This window comes from Heptranchias perlo, chromosome 22 (genome assembly GCF_035084215.1).
Source record: "Heptranchias perlo isolate sHepPer1 chromosome 22, sHepPer1.hap1, whole genome shotgun sequence".
Lineage (NCBI taxonomy): Eukaryota > Metazoa > Chordata > Chondrichthyes > Hexanchiformes > Hexanchidae > Heptranchias > Heptranchias perlo.
The window spans coordinates 17612288-17628043 of NC_090346.1; the positions used below are offsets into that span (position 1 = coordinate 17612288).

The 15756-nt window shown below is 46.2% G+C and overlaps 1 protein-coding gene across 2 annotated transcripts; it reads right to left on the bottom strand.

Annotated features, from left to right (window-relative positions):
- Window positions 1-3583: 3583 nt before the first annotated feature.
- Window positions 3584-14217, bottom strand: nsmce1 (NSE1 homolog, SMC5-SMC6 complex component). 2 transcript variants are annotated; one of them, XM_068003051.1, is made up of 8 exons: window positions 14131-14217; window positions 12765-12899; window positions 7336-7457; window positions 6232-6309; window positions 5713-5820; window positions 5430-5546; window positions 5057-5177; window positions 3584-4165 (listed from the first exon to the last, which is right to left on the bottom strand). In XM_068003051.1, exons 2-8 carry the CDS (start codon window positions 12880-12882, stop codon window positions 4092-4094), a joined length of 738 nt encoding a protein of 245 aa, XP_067859152.1. In that variant the 5' UTR covers window positions 12883-12899; window positions 14131-14217; the 3' UTR covers window positions 3584-4091. The 2 variants fall into 2 exon arrangements, with proteins under 2 accessions (XP_067859152.1, XP_067859151.1); XM_068003050.1 differs by having other exon boundaries at window positions 5674-5820.
- Between the last annotated feature and the right edge of the window lie 1539 nt (window positions 14218-15756).

Sequence of the window (15756 nt, forward strand, 5' to 3'; positions counted from 1 at the left end):
TGTGCCGAGTTGAATTTTGTTTTGTAGAGGGGGAAACACTATCAGCTCGATAAGCTGATTTTGGATAGTAACCAGCCAGAGGTGGAATCCCACCCTTTGCGTGATTCACCGAAAATAAAAGGTTTTATTTGCTTATACCCGAGTTTGATTTTTCAACTGTGTGAAACAGAAAGGATTAAACTCGAAGCTGAACTGCACTGACACCTGGTGCCAGGTGTGGGTATTACAGCAGCTCGATGATCTCATAGAGTCCAACCACCCTCTGGGTGAAAAAGTTCTTTCTCAAATCCCCTCTAAACCTCCCGCCTTTTACCTTGAATCTATGTCCCCTTGTTATAGAACCCTCAACGAAGGGAAAAAGCTCCTTAGTATCCATCCTATGTGCCCCTCATAATTTTGTACACCTCAATTATGTCCCCCCTCAGCCTCCTCTGCTCCAAGGAAAACAAACCCAATCTTCCCAGTCTCTCTTCATAGCTGAAGCGCTCCAGCCCTGGTAACATCCTGGTGAATCTCCTCTGCACCCTCTCCAAAGCGATCACATCCTTCCTGTAGTGTGGCAACAGCGCACACAGAGCTTGAGGGCTGGGTCTTCGGTACATTGATCCCTTGTAGTGCCTTTTATGGAAATATTATTCAACTCCGGGCTCGTCTGATAGCTCAATGGGTAAATGCAACAGCCAGCCTGATACTGACCCATACAGATCAGGAGCCTCCCTGGTCCCAACCCAGGTCTGTGCTGAATTTGTTGTAAAGCATGATAAAAAAACAGCCAGGGTTCCTGGTCCATGATTGCTGTCGGGGGATAGTGTGTGAAGACGGGATCGGGCTGTGCCATGATGGCCCCCATGATTGACCAGCCTGCCGAGACTCATTCTCCCGGCTCCTACAAGATGGTTGTTCACTTGGGTGAGGTATCGATAGACTGCAGGTGAAACCGTGGCGGTGGGGTGGGGCAGAAATTCAGTCCAAACTATTGTATAAGTTTATTTTTCTGTTTGGAATACCCCCTCTTGCCCCCAAAACCTCTGCTGTCCCCTCCGTAAGAATCTATCCTTTTAATTATAAATCTTGCTGCCTCCAGAGTGCTTGCTGCGTGAAGGACATGATGATAAACAGTGAACGTCGGTGTGTGTGTGTGCAAGAAGCTTGCAACCCCTGGTCTGTTTCAGGCTGTGTTTCAGTCCTGTGGGTTGTGTTGATGCTGCCAGTGAGCTCCAGGCTCAATTTGTCTGATAATTAAGCAATACTAAATCGGAAACCTTGTGTATGGTTTGTGGCAGGGGTACCAATTGCCAGCGAGATCTTGTCTTGGAGTAAAGGAAGCCAGGAGTGTTAAAACAGTCATTGGTATAAATACTCGATCAATAGACATCTGAGTTGATTATCACCATTCCAACCTGTGCCCTGCTCACTGATCTGTAAGTAAGAATAAAATCAATTACAGTCTGAGCAAATAAACATTAAACAGTCTAAACTTCCACAGAGCCATAAACCAGAATTCAAATGGAGTTTAAACCTCACAAGCAGCAGGCAGGAGCTTTCTAAGGTGGGTAAAGACACCAGTGTAGTACAGAGCCTGGACAATCAGCTGATCTCAGCCAAGGCAGCAGTTGCCCTCGGTATCTGTAAGCTCACAGTAAGTGTAGCTACTGGAATGAGACTGGAGGACTTTAGGTTCACTGCACTAGGTGGGGAATGTTGATTGGTCCATCTCAACACATCCTATGGTTGTCTGCTGCCTAACGCCCCTCCCCCCCCCCCCCCACCTGAACAGAAAACCTGTGCTGTACCTGCCCTGGGAGTGTTTGATGGGACAGTGTGGAGGGAGCTTTACTCTGTATCTAACCCGTGCTGTACCTGCCCTGGGAGTGTTTGATGGGACAGTGTAGAGGGAGCTTCATTCCTTGGCCCCTAACAGCCTTCAAATGCTTTCTTTCAATAATTTTCTCATTATCCCTAAAATAACTTGCTTGCTGTTAAGTGTTGTTTCTATTATTGTTAATAATTAAATTAAAATTTAAATTAATAATTGTGTAATTAAGTGTTGTTTCTACTATTATTTACCAATAATAGTAGAAAATCAAGGGGCAAAGGGGAAGGAGGAACTAAAAACAATCACTAGAGAAAAAGTACTAGGTAAACTAATGGGTCTAAAGGCTGACAAGTCCCCTGGACCTGATGGCTTGCATCCGAGGGTCTTAAAGGAAGTGGCTACAGAGATAGTGGATGCATTGGTCGTAATCTTCCAGAATTCACTAGATTCTGGAAAGGTCCCAGCGGATTGGAAAACCGCAAACGTAACACCCCTGTTCACGAAGGGGGTGAGACAGAAAACTGATGGAATATAATGTGGGAAAATGTGAAGTCATCCACTTTGGGAGGAAAAATAAAAAAGGAAAATATTATTTGAATGGAGAAATTCTACAAAATGCTGCGGTACAGAGGGATCTGGGTGTCCTCGTACATGAAACACAAAAAGTCAGCATACAGGTAATCCAGAAGGCAAACTGAATATTGGCCTTTATTTCTAGGGGGATGGAGTATAAAAGCAAGGAAGTTATGCTACAACTGTACAGGGTGCTGGTAAGACCACACCTGGAGTACTGCGTACAGTTCTGGTGCCCTTATTTAAGGAAGGACATACTTGCATTGGAGGCAGTTCAGAGAAGGTTCACTAGGTTGATTCCGGGTATGGAAGGGTTGTCTTATGAGGAAAGATTGAACAGATTGGGTCTATACTCAATGGAGTTTAGAAGAATGAGAGGAGATCTTATTGAAACATACAAGATTCTGAGGGGACTCGATAGGGTAGATGCTGAGAGGATGTTACCCCTCATGGGGGAAATCTAAAACTAGGGGGCATAGTCTCAGAATAAGGGGTCGCCTGTTTAAGACCAAAATGAGGAGGAATTTCTTCTCCCAGAGGGTGGTGAATCTTTGGAATTCTTTACCCCAAAAAGCTGTGGAGGCTGAGTCATTGAATATATTCAAGGCTGAGTTAGACAAATTTTGATCAGCAAGGGAGTCAAAGGATATGGGGAAAGGGCGGGAAAGTGGAGTTGAGGTAAAAATCAGATCAGCCATGATCTCATTGAGTGGCAGAGCAGGCTCAAGGGGACGAATGGCCTACTCCTGCTCCTATCTCTTATGGTCTTGGCACCCAACAGCCTTCAAATGCTTTCTTTCAATAATTTTCTCATTATCCCTAAAATAACTTGCCTGCTGTTAAGAATTGTTTCTTATTGTGAAGCTATAATAGGTATAAACATTCCATATTATCTCATCTACTCATTGTGCTTAAGCCTATATAATGGTTAATTTAAAAAAAGAGCAAAAGGCTGTTGTCTGTTAAGTGCCACAGAATGTTTTTCTCTATTAAATGTGCTAACTAAATGCACATTGTTGAATCAGAGAATTCAGTAAAGCACACTGTACTTTTAGTATTGTACTGAAGTTCTAGGTACAGATCAGTCACTAGAACAGTATCAGTTCAGGTAGAGTTGTTCTCAAGATGCATCAGTGTCAGTACTTCAAATGGCCAGGAGTATCTCCCCACCTCAACAGGGAAAAACACAACCAGTTTGAAAAAAAAAGTTTTTATTTAGTAACAGATAATCATTCCTTTTTCCATTTCATAGTGCCTGTTAGTAGAAACAAGGTTTCAAATTAATTCCTGACATTTAAAATGGGTCCCAAGGGAGAGTGCAAGGGTAGCCCGTTATTCCTCACCACTCCCTCCCCTCCCCCTCAATCTCACGGCAAGGCAAGTCTCTGAGCGGACTCCAGGCAAAGAGCAAACTGACAGGATGGCCCTGAGGGTTTAAGGAGGGGCTGCATAGTGGAGGTGACACTGCGTGTCCTGCACTGTAATGTAACACAATGCAGTCAAAATACAGGGTTCAGAATATCAGGGTGGTGTTGCTTCCGTGACACCAGCTGACAGCAAGAGGCATCTGTTGCAGGCCAGTGCCTTAAGTTCCATCACAGAACACAACTCAATCCTCTCCCCCCACCCTCAGTCCTTCCATTTCTCTGCTGATTTGAAGCGAGCTCTGCGATTCCTGTGCTTCTCCGTTTCTCCTTGCACCTCATTCCCGATGTCGGCGTCGCATTTTCGGTGTGAAAGAAGGAGGGGGCATGGACGTCTCGGTCCTGTTGACATCTGGGTGAAGAAAAGAACCGGGGTTAAAGTAAGCACAGTCATTAGAGATTGGGGTTTTTTTTTTTGCAAAGTAACAAAACTAGAGTGTTGCTTTAACATGTAGAACCAAAGCAGTGAAGGCAGGTAAGAGAGGTGAGTGGGACACTGTACTTGGTGATCCCCTCGTTCTGGAGCGGTGCTAACGCGAGAATTCAGTCAAATTCATTAAATAAATTTAAAACAGAAATAGACAGTTTCCTAGAAGTAAAGGGAATTAGGGGTTACGGGGAGCGGGCAGGGAATTGGACATGAATTTAGATTTGAGGTTAGGATCAGATCAACCATGATCTTATTGAATGGCGGAGCAGGCTCGAGGGGCCGATTGGCATACTCCTGCTCCTATTTCTTATGTTCTTATGTAAATATTTTCAGTTACAGGCTTGAAAAATAATTCCTGAAACAGCTGTGCGATGAATAAAATAAACATTTTTCAGTCCTGCCCAGCAACAGATCAGAATCCACAAATCATAACCCTGGCTGCCTGGTTACAGCCCATATACAGTACAAAACAAGTGGTTTGGTGAATGAATGAGTATAAGAATGGATACAAATCACTTGAATAATCTGAAGATTTTATTTTGTTGGGTAAAAGCTGCAGCAAGTGATAGACATTAAACGTTCCAAGGATGGTGTGCTTCTGCATACTGTCAGACTTTAAAATCCACTTTCTGTAAATATACTCCTGCCCTTTACTGACCTTTGGGAACAGAATTCAACGGACTGACCTTGGAGGTGAGAGGCAGCATTGAACCATCTGCACTCCAGCTGTTTATAGGTGGATTAGATGTGGGTTGTTAACAGGACTAATTAATTATGAACTTGATTTAATAATCTTGATTAAACAGTCATTACCTGGGATTTCGTGAGGCCAGAATTGCCTACAGTTTGGACAGCAAGGCTCATCCCGACCTCGGAAGTATTTTGCAGCACAGGGGAGATGAATTTTGGCTCCACAGACCTCACACGTTTGGCCCTGAAAGCAAAATGCAGTTTAAAGAAATATAATCAAACAACTGGGGCAGTAGAGAAAACACAGAGGGTGAAGGTCCACATGCAGTGGTTCAGCTGAGTGGTAAAGTAATACATTGAAACAGGCCAATGAACAATTACACCAAACTATATTGGTACAGACAAATAAGAGGGCACACGCCAGCAGAATGAAAATTCTGATTCACCCCACTCCTCTTACCAGCTGACACAGACCCCAGGAGAAAGGGTGCAGTACCTGGAGAGTGATGTTACGGCAGATGTTGCACTCTTTCACTAGGTCCTGGTACATGTTGCGAATGTATTGTTCCAGCTCCATAATGCAGCGAGTGCTCAGAATGTACTCACCATCGTTCTAATGAGGGAAAAGCAAACAGCAAACTCACCAGAATGTTTACCACATGCAGAGAAAAAAAAAATGTTCTTGCGCACACGTGAAAGTTTATCTTTGATTAGTAGACACAGTCTCCACTGCCACCTGCCTCACACAGCCACTTGTCCTGCACAAAGCGCTGAAGCACCTGCTCCACTTCTTTCTTCTTCATTTTCTTGGGCTGTAGTTGATCAGCCAGGTTCAGGATGTCTGTCGACGAGACCATCCCACTTTCTGACTCCAGAACCAGGTCCATCTGAAAAGAAAGGGCTTTAAATGCAAGTCTTACTCATGTAAAACTGCTCTCAATCATCGAGCCAGACTCCAACCCGCCGCCAGCAGTTATCAGGTTACTGTTGAGGTGGTTTTGCCCCTTGTGCTTTTTTTAAGCCCTTTCTTTACTCACCTAACCTGACCTGACACCCATGGAGCTGAGGGCAGATGTGCGCACACGCTCAGGAGCAGCCAATGCCCCTGGTCAATCTCTGATTCATCCAGCATGGTAAGGGATATTCTAAGGTCTTCAATTTTAATTAAGATTAAAGAAATTATACAACAGAAAACTCTTACTAATACTTCACTGAGATGCGGTTGAAATTTACACATCAGAGTAATGGGAACCAGACTACTGCTGCATTCAAAAAATGAGGCACTGAGATGTACTCACAGTTTTCTTGAACAGTTCCAGCTCGGTTTCCGTGTAATCAGATGCCATCCTGGTGATCTCTGTTTCCGCAAGGTTAACCTGGAGACGGGGCAAGAGGGAGATTACTAGCACATTATGAGGATCTGCAGTCCAGGAGCACTCTGCACGTTATTTTGTTGTGCAGACGCAAAAGGGCAGCGATCCGAAAGAGAGAATGTCTTGTGAGCATGGGCTGTCTTGCCTGCAATGATCAGGTCAAGGTTCAGCTGGCAAGTCAGGGTGCAAAGTATCAGAGGTCAGGGATGTTCAGGAGCAATACCCTCCCCCACAATACACAGATTCTGTGTTTTAATATACTCTACCCATTTCAAGCCTAATAGATTCTCCACACACCAATTTTTTTTTTAAAAAGTCACTCCCTGCCCCCTTTTCCCCATCAGGAAAGTCTTGACCAGCAATTCCCCCAGAGCTGACGTCAATGCTGGTTAGCAGAAGCTGGGCTTGTTCCGATGAAGTGGGCCCACTGGTATTTCAACCCCCCTCCCCCCAAAATAACAGCCCGGCCAAGAAAGGGACCAAACCTAGACAATGAATGCCATTCCTGTCTTAGTGAGGTTTAGCTGGAGACAAAGCAAGAAGGTAGGATTCAAATTTACAAACCTTGGGTCAGGAGTCAAACTCTCCAGCAAAGCAACAAAACAAGAAATGTGTAAATCAGAGGGAGACACTGGTTTGTGGTTGGGATGGAAATCGAGATACAATGTAAAAAGGGAAAGGTTTCTCCAGCACCAACACCCCTGGGTGGGTTCAGGGACTCCTTGAGATAGCGCTGGAAAATAGAGGGTGTAATAAAGTGTGGTGCGTGGCTGAGAGTTCTCACTGCTCTTCCCTTGTCTCTTCATCTATAGTGGTGACAGGAAGAGTGAATGCAGTCGCTACAAATCCAGGTGATGGTTAGTTCAGAGATCTTGGTTTTGTAGAATGCTCACTGCGTCTGTAAACGGACGTAACCCTTCCCACTGCTAGTTCTGGGTGTGTGGTTATTTTACCACTAGATAATTCCGCAGTCAGCTCCCCACAACCACCAGAAGTGAAAGTCAGAAGGACACCGCGGTGCCCACTCACCAGAGCATAGTACTGACGTCCATCATCCTCACTCATCCCCTTCCTGATCTCCATGAAGAGAGGCTGCAGATGGCCATTGATATTTTTGATAAACTCATCCAACTGGTCATGTTTGTAGTACACTGGAGATTGAAGAGAATGAAAACTCATCACAGCACTTGCTGGTGTTGGTGACAGACACTGACCCTTTCAGAAGAGAAGCCATTCGTGGAGGAGTGTACTTAAAATCTCTCTCACACATCCCCCTCCCATTGATTTATAATTAGGCAAAAGGGAAAAAAGGTTCAGGAAGTCTCCTACTTTATAACAGAAATTCAGTATGTTGCTAGTACATTGCCAATGCCACTGTATGCGGACTGGAGGGGAGCAACGGCCAGCCGGGGAGCCAGGAGTGGCAGCATGCTCCCTGGCCTGCTCTCATGCTTGTATATCATGGGTACGGTGATGTATTGGTTACGTTACTGGACTATTAGTCCAGAAAACGTGTGTTCAAATCCCACCACGGTAGTTTGAGAATTTGAATTCAGTTTTTAAAAATCTGGTATCAGTAAGTGACCGTGAAGCTGTTGGATTGTCGTAAAAACCCGATTGGTTCACTGATGTCCTTTAGGGAAGGAAACCTGCCGTCCTTACCCGGTCTGGGCCTATATGTGACTCCAGTCCCACCAACATGGTTGACTCTTAGCTGCCCGCTGAAGTGGCCCAGCAAGTCCCTCAGTTGTCTCAAACCGCTACAAACACGGACTGCAGTAGTTGAAGAAGGCAGCTTCTCAGGGCATTTAGGGATGGGCAAAAAATGCCGGCCTTGGCAACTGTGCCCACATAATGATTTTTTTTTAAATTTCTTTGCAGTTCTTTACTGATGTGCTCACTCTCTGGCTGCACTAAAACAGGATTTATTTTCTGGAAAGGAAAACTATGTTTTTTCTCAATGGCAGAGGTGCTCGAAATGGTCTCAGGACCCGACTGTGCGTGGGGAAGAAAACCAGCCAGGGCTCTTGTACCCGATCGCTATCCAGTGACTGCTGTTGGAAGATGTTTATGTGCATATCAGGTGATGCCCCAACAGCTGAATATCCTGCCAACACTTACTGATTGGGCTCACACCAGAGGAATGGTGCTTTTCAGTAGGTACAAGGGTTGGCAGTGCCCGGGTAACTGTGCCAGATGCAAGTCAATGTCTTCAGGAGAAGGGGAAAAAAACTGGAACACAAAGTGAGTGTGATTCACTTTGTCAATGAGCTGCTGTTTACTCTAAGTAACACAAGTGGGGAAAAGCAGAACTGCCAAAGTGACGACCTCCCATCTCATTAAACCACCAAATCATTTCACCTTGCTTCCATAAAATGGTTTTCAGATTTTAAGAACGAACGAATGAACTTCTCATTTCTTGACAAACACATAAGCCAGTATCTGGCAGAAGCAGCACCGTGAGATGAGAGCCTCTACCTTCAGCTCTGCTCCTCCCCCACAGCTCCCAAACAAACCAAGTTCGAACAAAAAGCATTTCCATGAAGACAATGTCCCTTTAACTATTGAGCACCTGTTATGCAAAGCTTGGTGATTTCTGATTGCACTCAGAGCTGTATTCAACCACATTGAGGGTGGGCCGTGGGCAAGGCCACAGTCGCAGGGCTGAGTGACAGCTCGACCCAAACACACACACTGCACAAACCGAGCTTAGCTAAAAGCGGAACTGAGGTCTCAGATCCTAGTTTTTATTCTGAGAAGGGCCAAGGGCGAGAAAGAAAGACTTACATTTATATAGCATCTTTCACAACCTCAGGACGTCCCAAAGCATTTTACAGCTAATTAAGTACTTTTAAAGTATAGTCATTGTTGTAATGCAAGAAATGCGGTAGCCAATTTGCGCATAGCAAGATCCCACAGTGATAATCTTTTATTTTTAAAAAGTGATGTTGGTTGAGGGATAAATATCGGCCAGGACACTGGGAGAACTCCCCTGCTCCTCTTCGAAACAATGGCCATGGGATCCCCCTGGAGACCACCTAACTCAGCACAGACCAGGGGTGGAACCTGGAACCTCCCCAGACTGTATGGCCCAGTACCTCACTAGCTGATGTACATGACCACTGAGCCATTCAATGGTGTCCCAACGCCAACATTTACATCAACTCTGGTTTCAAATTCTTACCTAACACGATTCTACTGATTTCCTGCTCACAATGGGGGTAATTTTCACCACTAGGACAGTAAAGTAACAAGCAGATTGCAGATCCCGATTTTCACCCTATTGATTTCAGTGTGGATTCTTCAATGGGTGAGTGATTCCCTCAGCCAGGACACAGCCCGGGTATCTCCGATACACAAGTGACATCCAACGCACGGCCCAGACTAATTCACTTACTGAATAGAAATCTGTTCCCACAGCCCTTGTCAGATAACTCAAAATGAAACTGAATGCTCCCTATGAGAACACATACACTGGGTTAAGGAAACTATGGAGATCAGTTCTCATCTCTCCGCATTTTAAATATTTTCAAATGTTAAAATCCGTGGCAGAGACAAACCCAGGTGCAGTCAGCTGCCAGAAGCACCTCTCTAGAGGTTGACAAAGTGACAAAGGCCCATCCTACAGCACTGATCTGTAGTACTCACTATTCTGGGAGTTCCATTCATTCAACATTCAGTACTAATCGTGTGGTTAGTGTGAAACACTCAGGATGGGAAGGCATCATGGAAAGTTAAATGGGCGGGAGACTGGTTCCGTGCTGACACAGTCCTCTCGCACTGTACAATTCCGAAGTCCTCCACACGTCCTCTTCACAAACCACACCCAGCAGAGCTCAGTGAGACTCCTGCTCCGTGGGGGTGAAGACTCAACATTTTACCCATTAGAAAAGCCAAGTTAGTAGAAGTGAGCGACTATCGCACGTGTACAGTTGACAGATTAAGATATCTGCCTCTTGCGCGCCTCCCCCATGTAATTCCCCTCGCCCAGGGACACCAGGAGACCGTGCACAGCCCGGGCCTCCACTCCACTGTGAACATCCAGCGTAACTCAGCTTCCGACAGACAACATTGTAGCAGCAGTTCAACAATCGAAGCCCCACTGTGTACAATGTGAGACAGTTACAGTGTTGAGGGATTATGATGTACACTGTGGGACAGATTGTACAGGAGCAGCATATGACTCACAACTTTATTCTCTGACTAGCCAACCTTCAACAATGGCCAAATAGTGAAAAAACACCACATCACAGACCTGTACAAAGTCACTCAGAGAGGTGGTGATCAGAATAGACTGCACCAAGACAGCGCTCCGGGGGCCCTGGTCAATACCTCCATTCGCAGGCCCATCAACTGAGGCTGCCATTAGCATCAACACTGGGAGGTGAACATAAGAGAGATTTTCTTCCTCCTTCCCAGTGGGCAGCAGTGCATTCAACAACACCCCCCACCACATACTCACCAACACAGATGTTTGCAGCAAATCCCAGTGTTTGCACCCCCAGGGTCACAGCAAATTCCCGCACTCCCAGTCCCAGGGCCCCCTTCCCGCACTCCCAGACCCCTGGGTTGCCCCCAGGGCTGATCGGTCTGTGTCCTGTTTTACAAGGACGGGCGTTAACAAACTTCACAAGCGTCGCTACAGGAATCAGCTGGTATATGTCAGTAAAGGGCTATGGTAGAAGTAAAGGATAGGGGCTTTTCCTACGTTCACACAGATGAATTAATAATCTACTTCCCAGGTAATGTGGGTGAAACTAAAAGTGACAGTTCGCCCCCTTAAAACCATAAAGGAGCTGCACATGGGCGAGTTGAACAGAGTGATTCAGTATTGGGTTTTCCACTTTGTATTGTACCTACGTGTATGTTAACAGGAAATGAGTCCACCCACCACGGCTTTGCTCCACACAAACACGTACAACGGTGTAGCAATATACAGCTCACTAACTCTGCTTCAAAATGAAAATCAATCAGATGATGAAAACACTGGAACACAGTGCATTTGAGTGAGTGCCCACACAATGAGGCCTTGATGGTGTTCAGGAGGCACTGAATTCCAGGTGCATCACCACCTTGGGGTGGGGAATGATGGGGTGGGGAATGAGGGAGCACTGAGCATCACTACAGGCCACTCTCTCACAGCTCACTGAAGCACAGTGTTACCGGAGGTAATAGTGCCATTAGGATACCATTTAATCAGGGTCCGTGAGACAGGGCCGATCCCAGTCTGGGTGCTGCGATTGGTCTCCACATTCCTGGGTTAGGAAAGGGAATTTTTAAAATAAATCAACCGGGATTCTTGCTCCTGATTGCTTCCCAGGAACCGGTGCTGGATGCTGGAGTGTGAGCACTGGTGTGTACCCAGAGTGAGCATGGGATCAGACTGCACTGACTCTGCCCATAACTGATATCAGCCTACCAGCCCTCAAGAATAATGGTCACTGCAGTGAGGCCCTGGAACCTGCCTCTTAAACCACATCGCAGGAGAAGCCAATGCTTCCACGGAAGGAGCAATGGTGAGAAAATTGGTTATAAAAGGATATGATAAAGGAAATTTAATTACATAAAATATTGTTTCTATCAGAAAGGTTTCAATATAATGGAGAAGTGAGCTTATGTCATTTTGTCACAGAGGTCGGATTCTCAGTGACTGATTTTGCTTTAAGGTCCCAACGTGTGGTTAGACAGCGACAAGCTGGCCAAAAAAATTGGTGAGTGAGCAAAATCAAAAGGTGCTTGAGTTCTGACCGTATAGAAAACAGGGAGCACTGTGGAAATTCTTGTATCCCACACACTCTGAATGGAAACCAAGAGATGCCACACCTCATTTCCCTGCCAACTTTCCTCTACCAACTCACTTCTATAAAAAATATTCGCCTGTCTGGCACGTGTCCATTACACGACCGACATCTAGAAATTAGATATTTAAAAACAAAAAATGAAACGTTGCTGGTCATTGATCTAAAGCTTGAAATGGACAGTTGGTGCAATGGCCATGTGATTACATTTCTAATGAGCTGCAATTACCTGGATGGACCTATTTAAAGCCCTTCCCCATACAGCAGGTTAGCAGCTAAATAGTGCAACTCTGTTCCACACTACCCATGAGCAACACCACGAGAGATTCGCTGGTACCATCAAAAGCAGATTAACGGCACTCAGATTGTTATTGTGGGATCGTGCTGTGCACGTTTGCTACGCAACAGTCACTGCACTTGCAAGTAACTTATTGGAAGTGAATCTCCGAGATGTTTCGGAGAGATGTGATGTAAATGAAAGTCGATGTCTCTCTTGTATCGGGGTATTACAAGACACAAGGATTACAACTGATATCTTACAACACATTAACCTATTCCCGGTGTGGCCCACGGGCTGATCGAGCACCAACAGCTTTCAGACAGGATTTCTCTTTTGAGAAAGGCCGTAGAAAAATGTACAATAACAAAGAGCTGGCTGACCTTTGTGCGTTTCACAGCAGTGCCTGTGCAACTTTCTCGTCACAGAACCTTCCAGAATCCCCTGAGACATTATGGTCTGTAGGAATCGTCGGTGGCTGTCATTTAGTGCTGCTGCCATGACGACACCTCAATCTCCTGGGAGAAAATTCAGACTTTACTGGGATCCTTGGCATGGAAGCAACATTTTATATAACAGCCACACTTGAATTATACACAGGTACAGCTCTGGATTACACATGAAATGATTAATAGACTGATTTAATGGAGAGTAATTTCATCCCTAGGTCTTTTTAATTCACAAGAAAAAAAACACTTCGACCATACTCATCTGGTGCAAACTTGATCATCTAAAGTTGCTGCCAGTGACTGACCTGGAACCAGCAGTGCTGCACCCCAGTGTTACCCAGCTCCCTCTAGACAACCCGAGTTTGGAAAGACAAAGATCTAGTGAACATAATACACCAATTTCACACCCATCACTACACTTCACTGGAACCCCGCACTGGATTTTATAGGCAGCACCTGAACTCCTGAGATTGAAGAGTACTCACTTTCTAGCAAGTGTAATCTCTTATGTAATTATTATCCTTACAATAAAGTTAAAACTATGCTTAGTGACAATTAAAGGCGGAGGCGAAAGATGAGGCCCCACTGGAATATCAGTAACAGTGTTTCACAGGAAGCAGAAACACTTCCAGTTTCAATCGGTTGAGCCTGACCTAATTTAACAATATGCAGATGGGGATTAACCGCAGCAGGGAAAGTGCATCTTGTTTCACTCCTTTTCTTTTCCCATTGGCTTGGATTCTAGGCCAATAATGGAAAGACTTGCATTTGTACAGTGCCTTTCTTGACCTCAGGACGTCCCAAAGCACTTTACAGCAAATGAAGTAATTTTGAAGTGTGGTCACTATGGTAATTTAGGAGCCAATTTGTTCACAGCAAGATCCCACCAATAGTAATGTGATAAATGACTAGACGTCTGTCTGTCTGTCTCCCTCTCTCTCCCCCCCCCCTCCCTCCCTCCCTCCCTCCCCTCTCTCTCTCCCCCCCCCCCCTCCCCTCCTCTCCCCCTCCCCTCCCCTCCCCCCCCCCCTCTCTCCCCTCCCCTCCCCTCCCCCCCCCCCTCTCCCCCCCTCCCCCTCCCCCTCCCCCCCCCTCTCCCCCCCCCTCTCCCCCCTCCCCCCCCCCCCCCCCCTCCCCCCCCCCCTCCCCCCCCCCCCCCCCTCCCCCCCCCCTCCCCCCCTCTCTCTCTCCCCCCCTCCCCCCCCTCTCTCTCTCCCCCCCTCCCCCCCCTCTCTCTCTCCCCCCCCTCCCCCCCTCTCTCTCTCCCCCCCCTCCCCCCCTCTCTCTCTCTCTCTCTTACCCCTTTCTCTTCTTTTTTTCGCCGTTTCTCCCGCTCTCCGTTTCCCACAATTCACCGCGTGACCCGCGGCCCGCAATGCATTGTGGGCGCCCGCTCTTAAAGGGACACGCCCACTCATTTCACCTGTTAAAGGGGAGGTCAGTCCAGATTTGCCACATGTAAAACCGGGGAGGGGGCAAGATCGGGGCTCGTGATCCGAGGGGGTAAATTTCCAAATGTGTTTATTATAAATTCTCCGTGTTTCCTGTCCCTTCTCTGGGTTTCTGGCGGGCGAGGCCCCGCCCACAGCGCAAATTGCTGGTCACCCGCCCGAGGTTCGCTTCACCACTGAGAAAAATCCATTGAAATCTTTAAATGGAAACGCTGCACATTGAGAAACTCAGAATCTAATGGAAACAAATGGATTTACGTTTCAAAAGCCCATAGTGCCCCCGCCCATAGCCGAATAGCTTGCCATGGTTCACTTTCTAGGTTCACAAATGAGGGAGAATTGGCTGAGGTGCGAGAGGGCAGCCAGTTCCCCAGCATCAGTCAGCACCCCAAATCCACCTTGTGAATCATATAGAAGCCACTTGTATAGGACACCATTGTGATAAAATGGCACTTGGGTGTTTTTGCTCTTTCCCCTCTTTTCCGTACCACCCCAAAGGCAAAAAAAAAAGTTTTAAAAGTTTCCCAAAAGCATTTTGTTAAAGGCTCTGTCCCTTTAAGACTTTGTGTTATTTGCTGATATTCATCTCTGTTATTTGATCACACTAGGCCCCAATTCAAAGTTTTGTTTGAATATGATCCAGCTGGCCAGATTGGAATAATCACCTTCCTGTACGCACCCAGGCTGCACTTCCTCCTATCCTACATCACCAGTGCGTCACTGATTAAACACACACTGGCAATGTCAAAACAAGTTCTAGCTTGTGGCTGAGAAGCCAAATTGAGAGTTATATGCACCTTAAAGGAATAAATTGCATTTATACAGCGCCTTTCACAACCTCAGGGCATCCCATATTGGCATTTCATAGCCAATGAATTGCTAACCAATCCCAGGTACACACAGCAAGATCCCAAGAGCAGCCAATGAGATGAGTGTCCGGTTAATCTGTTTTTTTGGTGGTGTTGGTTGAAGGAGCATTGTTGGCCGGGAGAACTCCATGCACTTTTTCCAACAGTGCTATGGAATCTTTAACAATCACCTGACCCACTGGACCTCAGTTTAACTTCTCAGCGGAAAGTAAAATTGGACGCTTTCTATAACGGGCACACAACCCACTGGTTTTACACTCTGGCTGTAAGGTGGAAATCACCCCCCCCACAGAACTCCCTCAGTATTGCACCAGAGTGTCTACCTGGATGAGTGTACTCAAGTCCTGGATTAGAGTTTGAACCTGTAACCTTCTGATGTAGAGGTAAGCGTGCTACCAACTGAGCCAAACTGACAGAGTGTAGGATGCTACCAAGGTTGAAAAGAGATGACCAGAATTGCAACTACACAAAGACTTGGGGGGAGAACATCAGGAACAATTACGTCCCAGTGTCCCAGTAACGCAGCATTGCGAAGGTCTCGCAGTGTGTCAGCATTTTAGAGATTGAGGAGGAAATCCATACAGAAAAAAATTCGGACAGATTCCC

Bases quoted from the DNA above. Each gene is read 5' to 3' on its own strand.
- nsmce1 (XM_068003050.1), bottom strand. From the start codon at position 12,882: ATGGCAGCAGCACTAAATGACAGCCACCGACGATTCCTACAGACCATA. The intron at 7,458-12,764 runs GTCAGCCAGCTC...TTCAATCTCCAG, and splicing joins CTGCTGTGAAACGCACAAAG to TGTACTACAAACATGACCAG. The intron at 5,821-6,231 runs GTGAGTACATCT...CTTTCTTTTCAG, and splicing joins TGGAACTGTTCAAGAAAACT to ATGGACCTGGTTCTGGAGTC.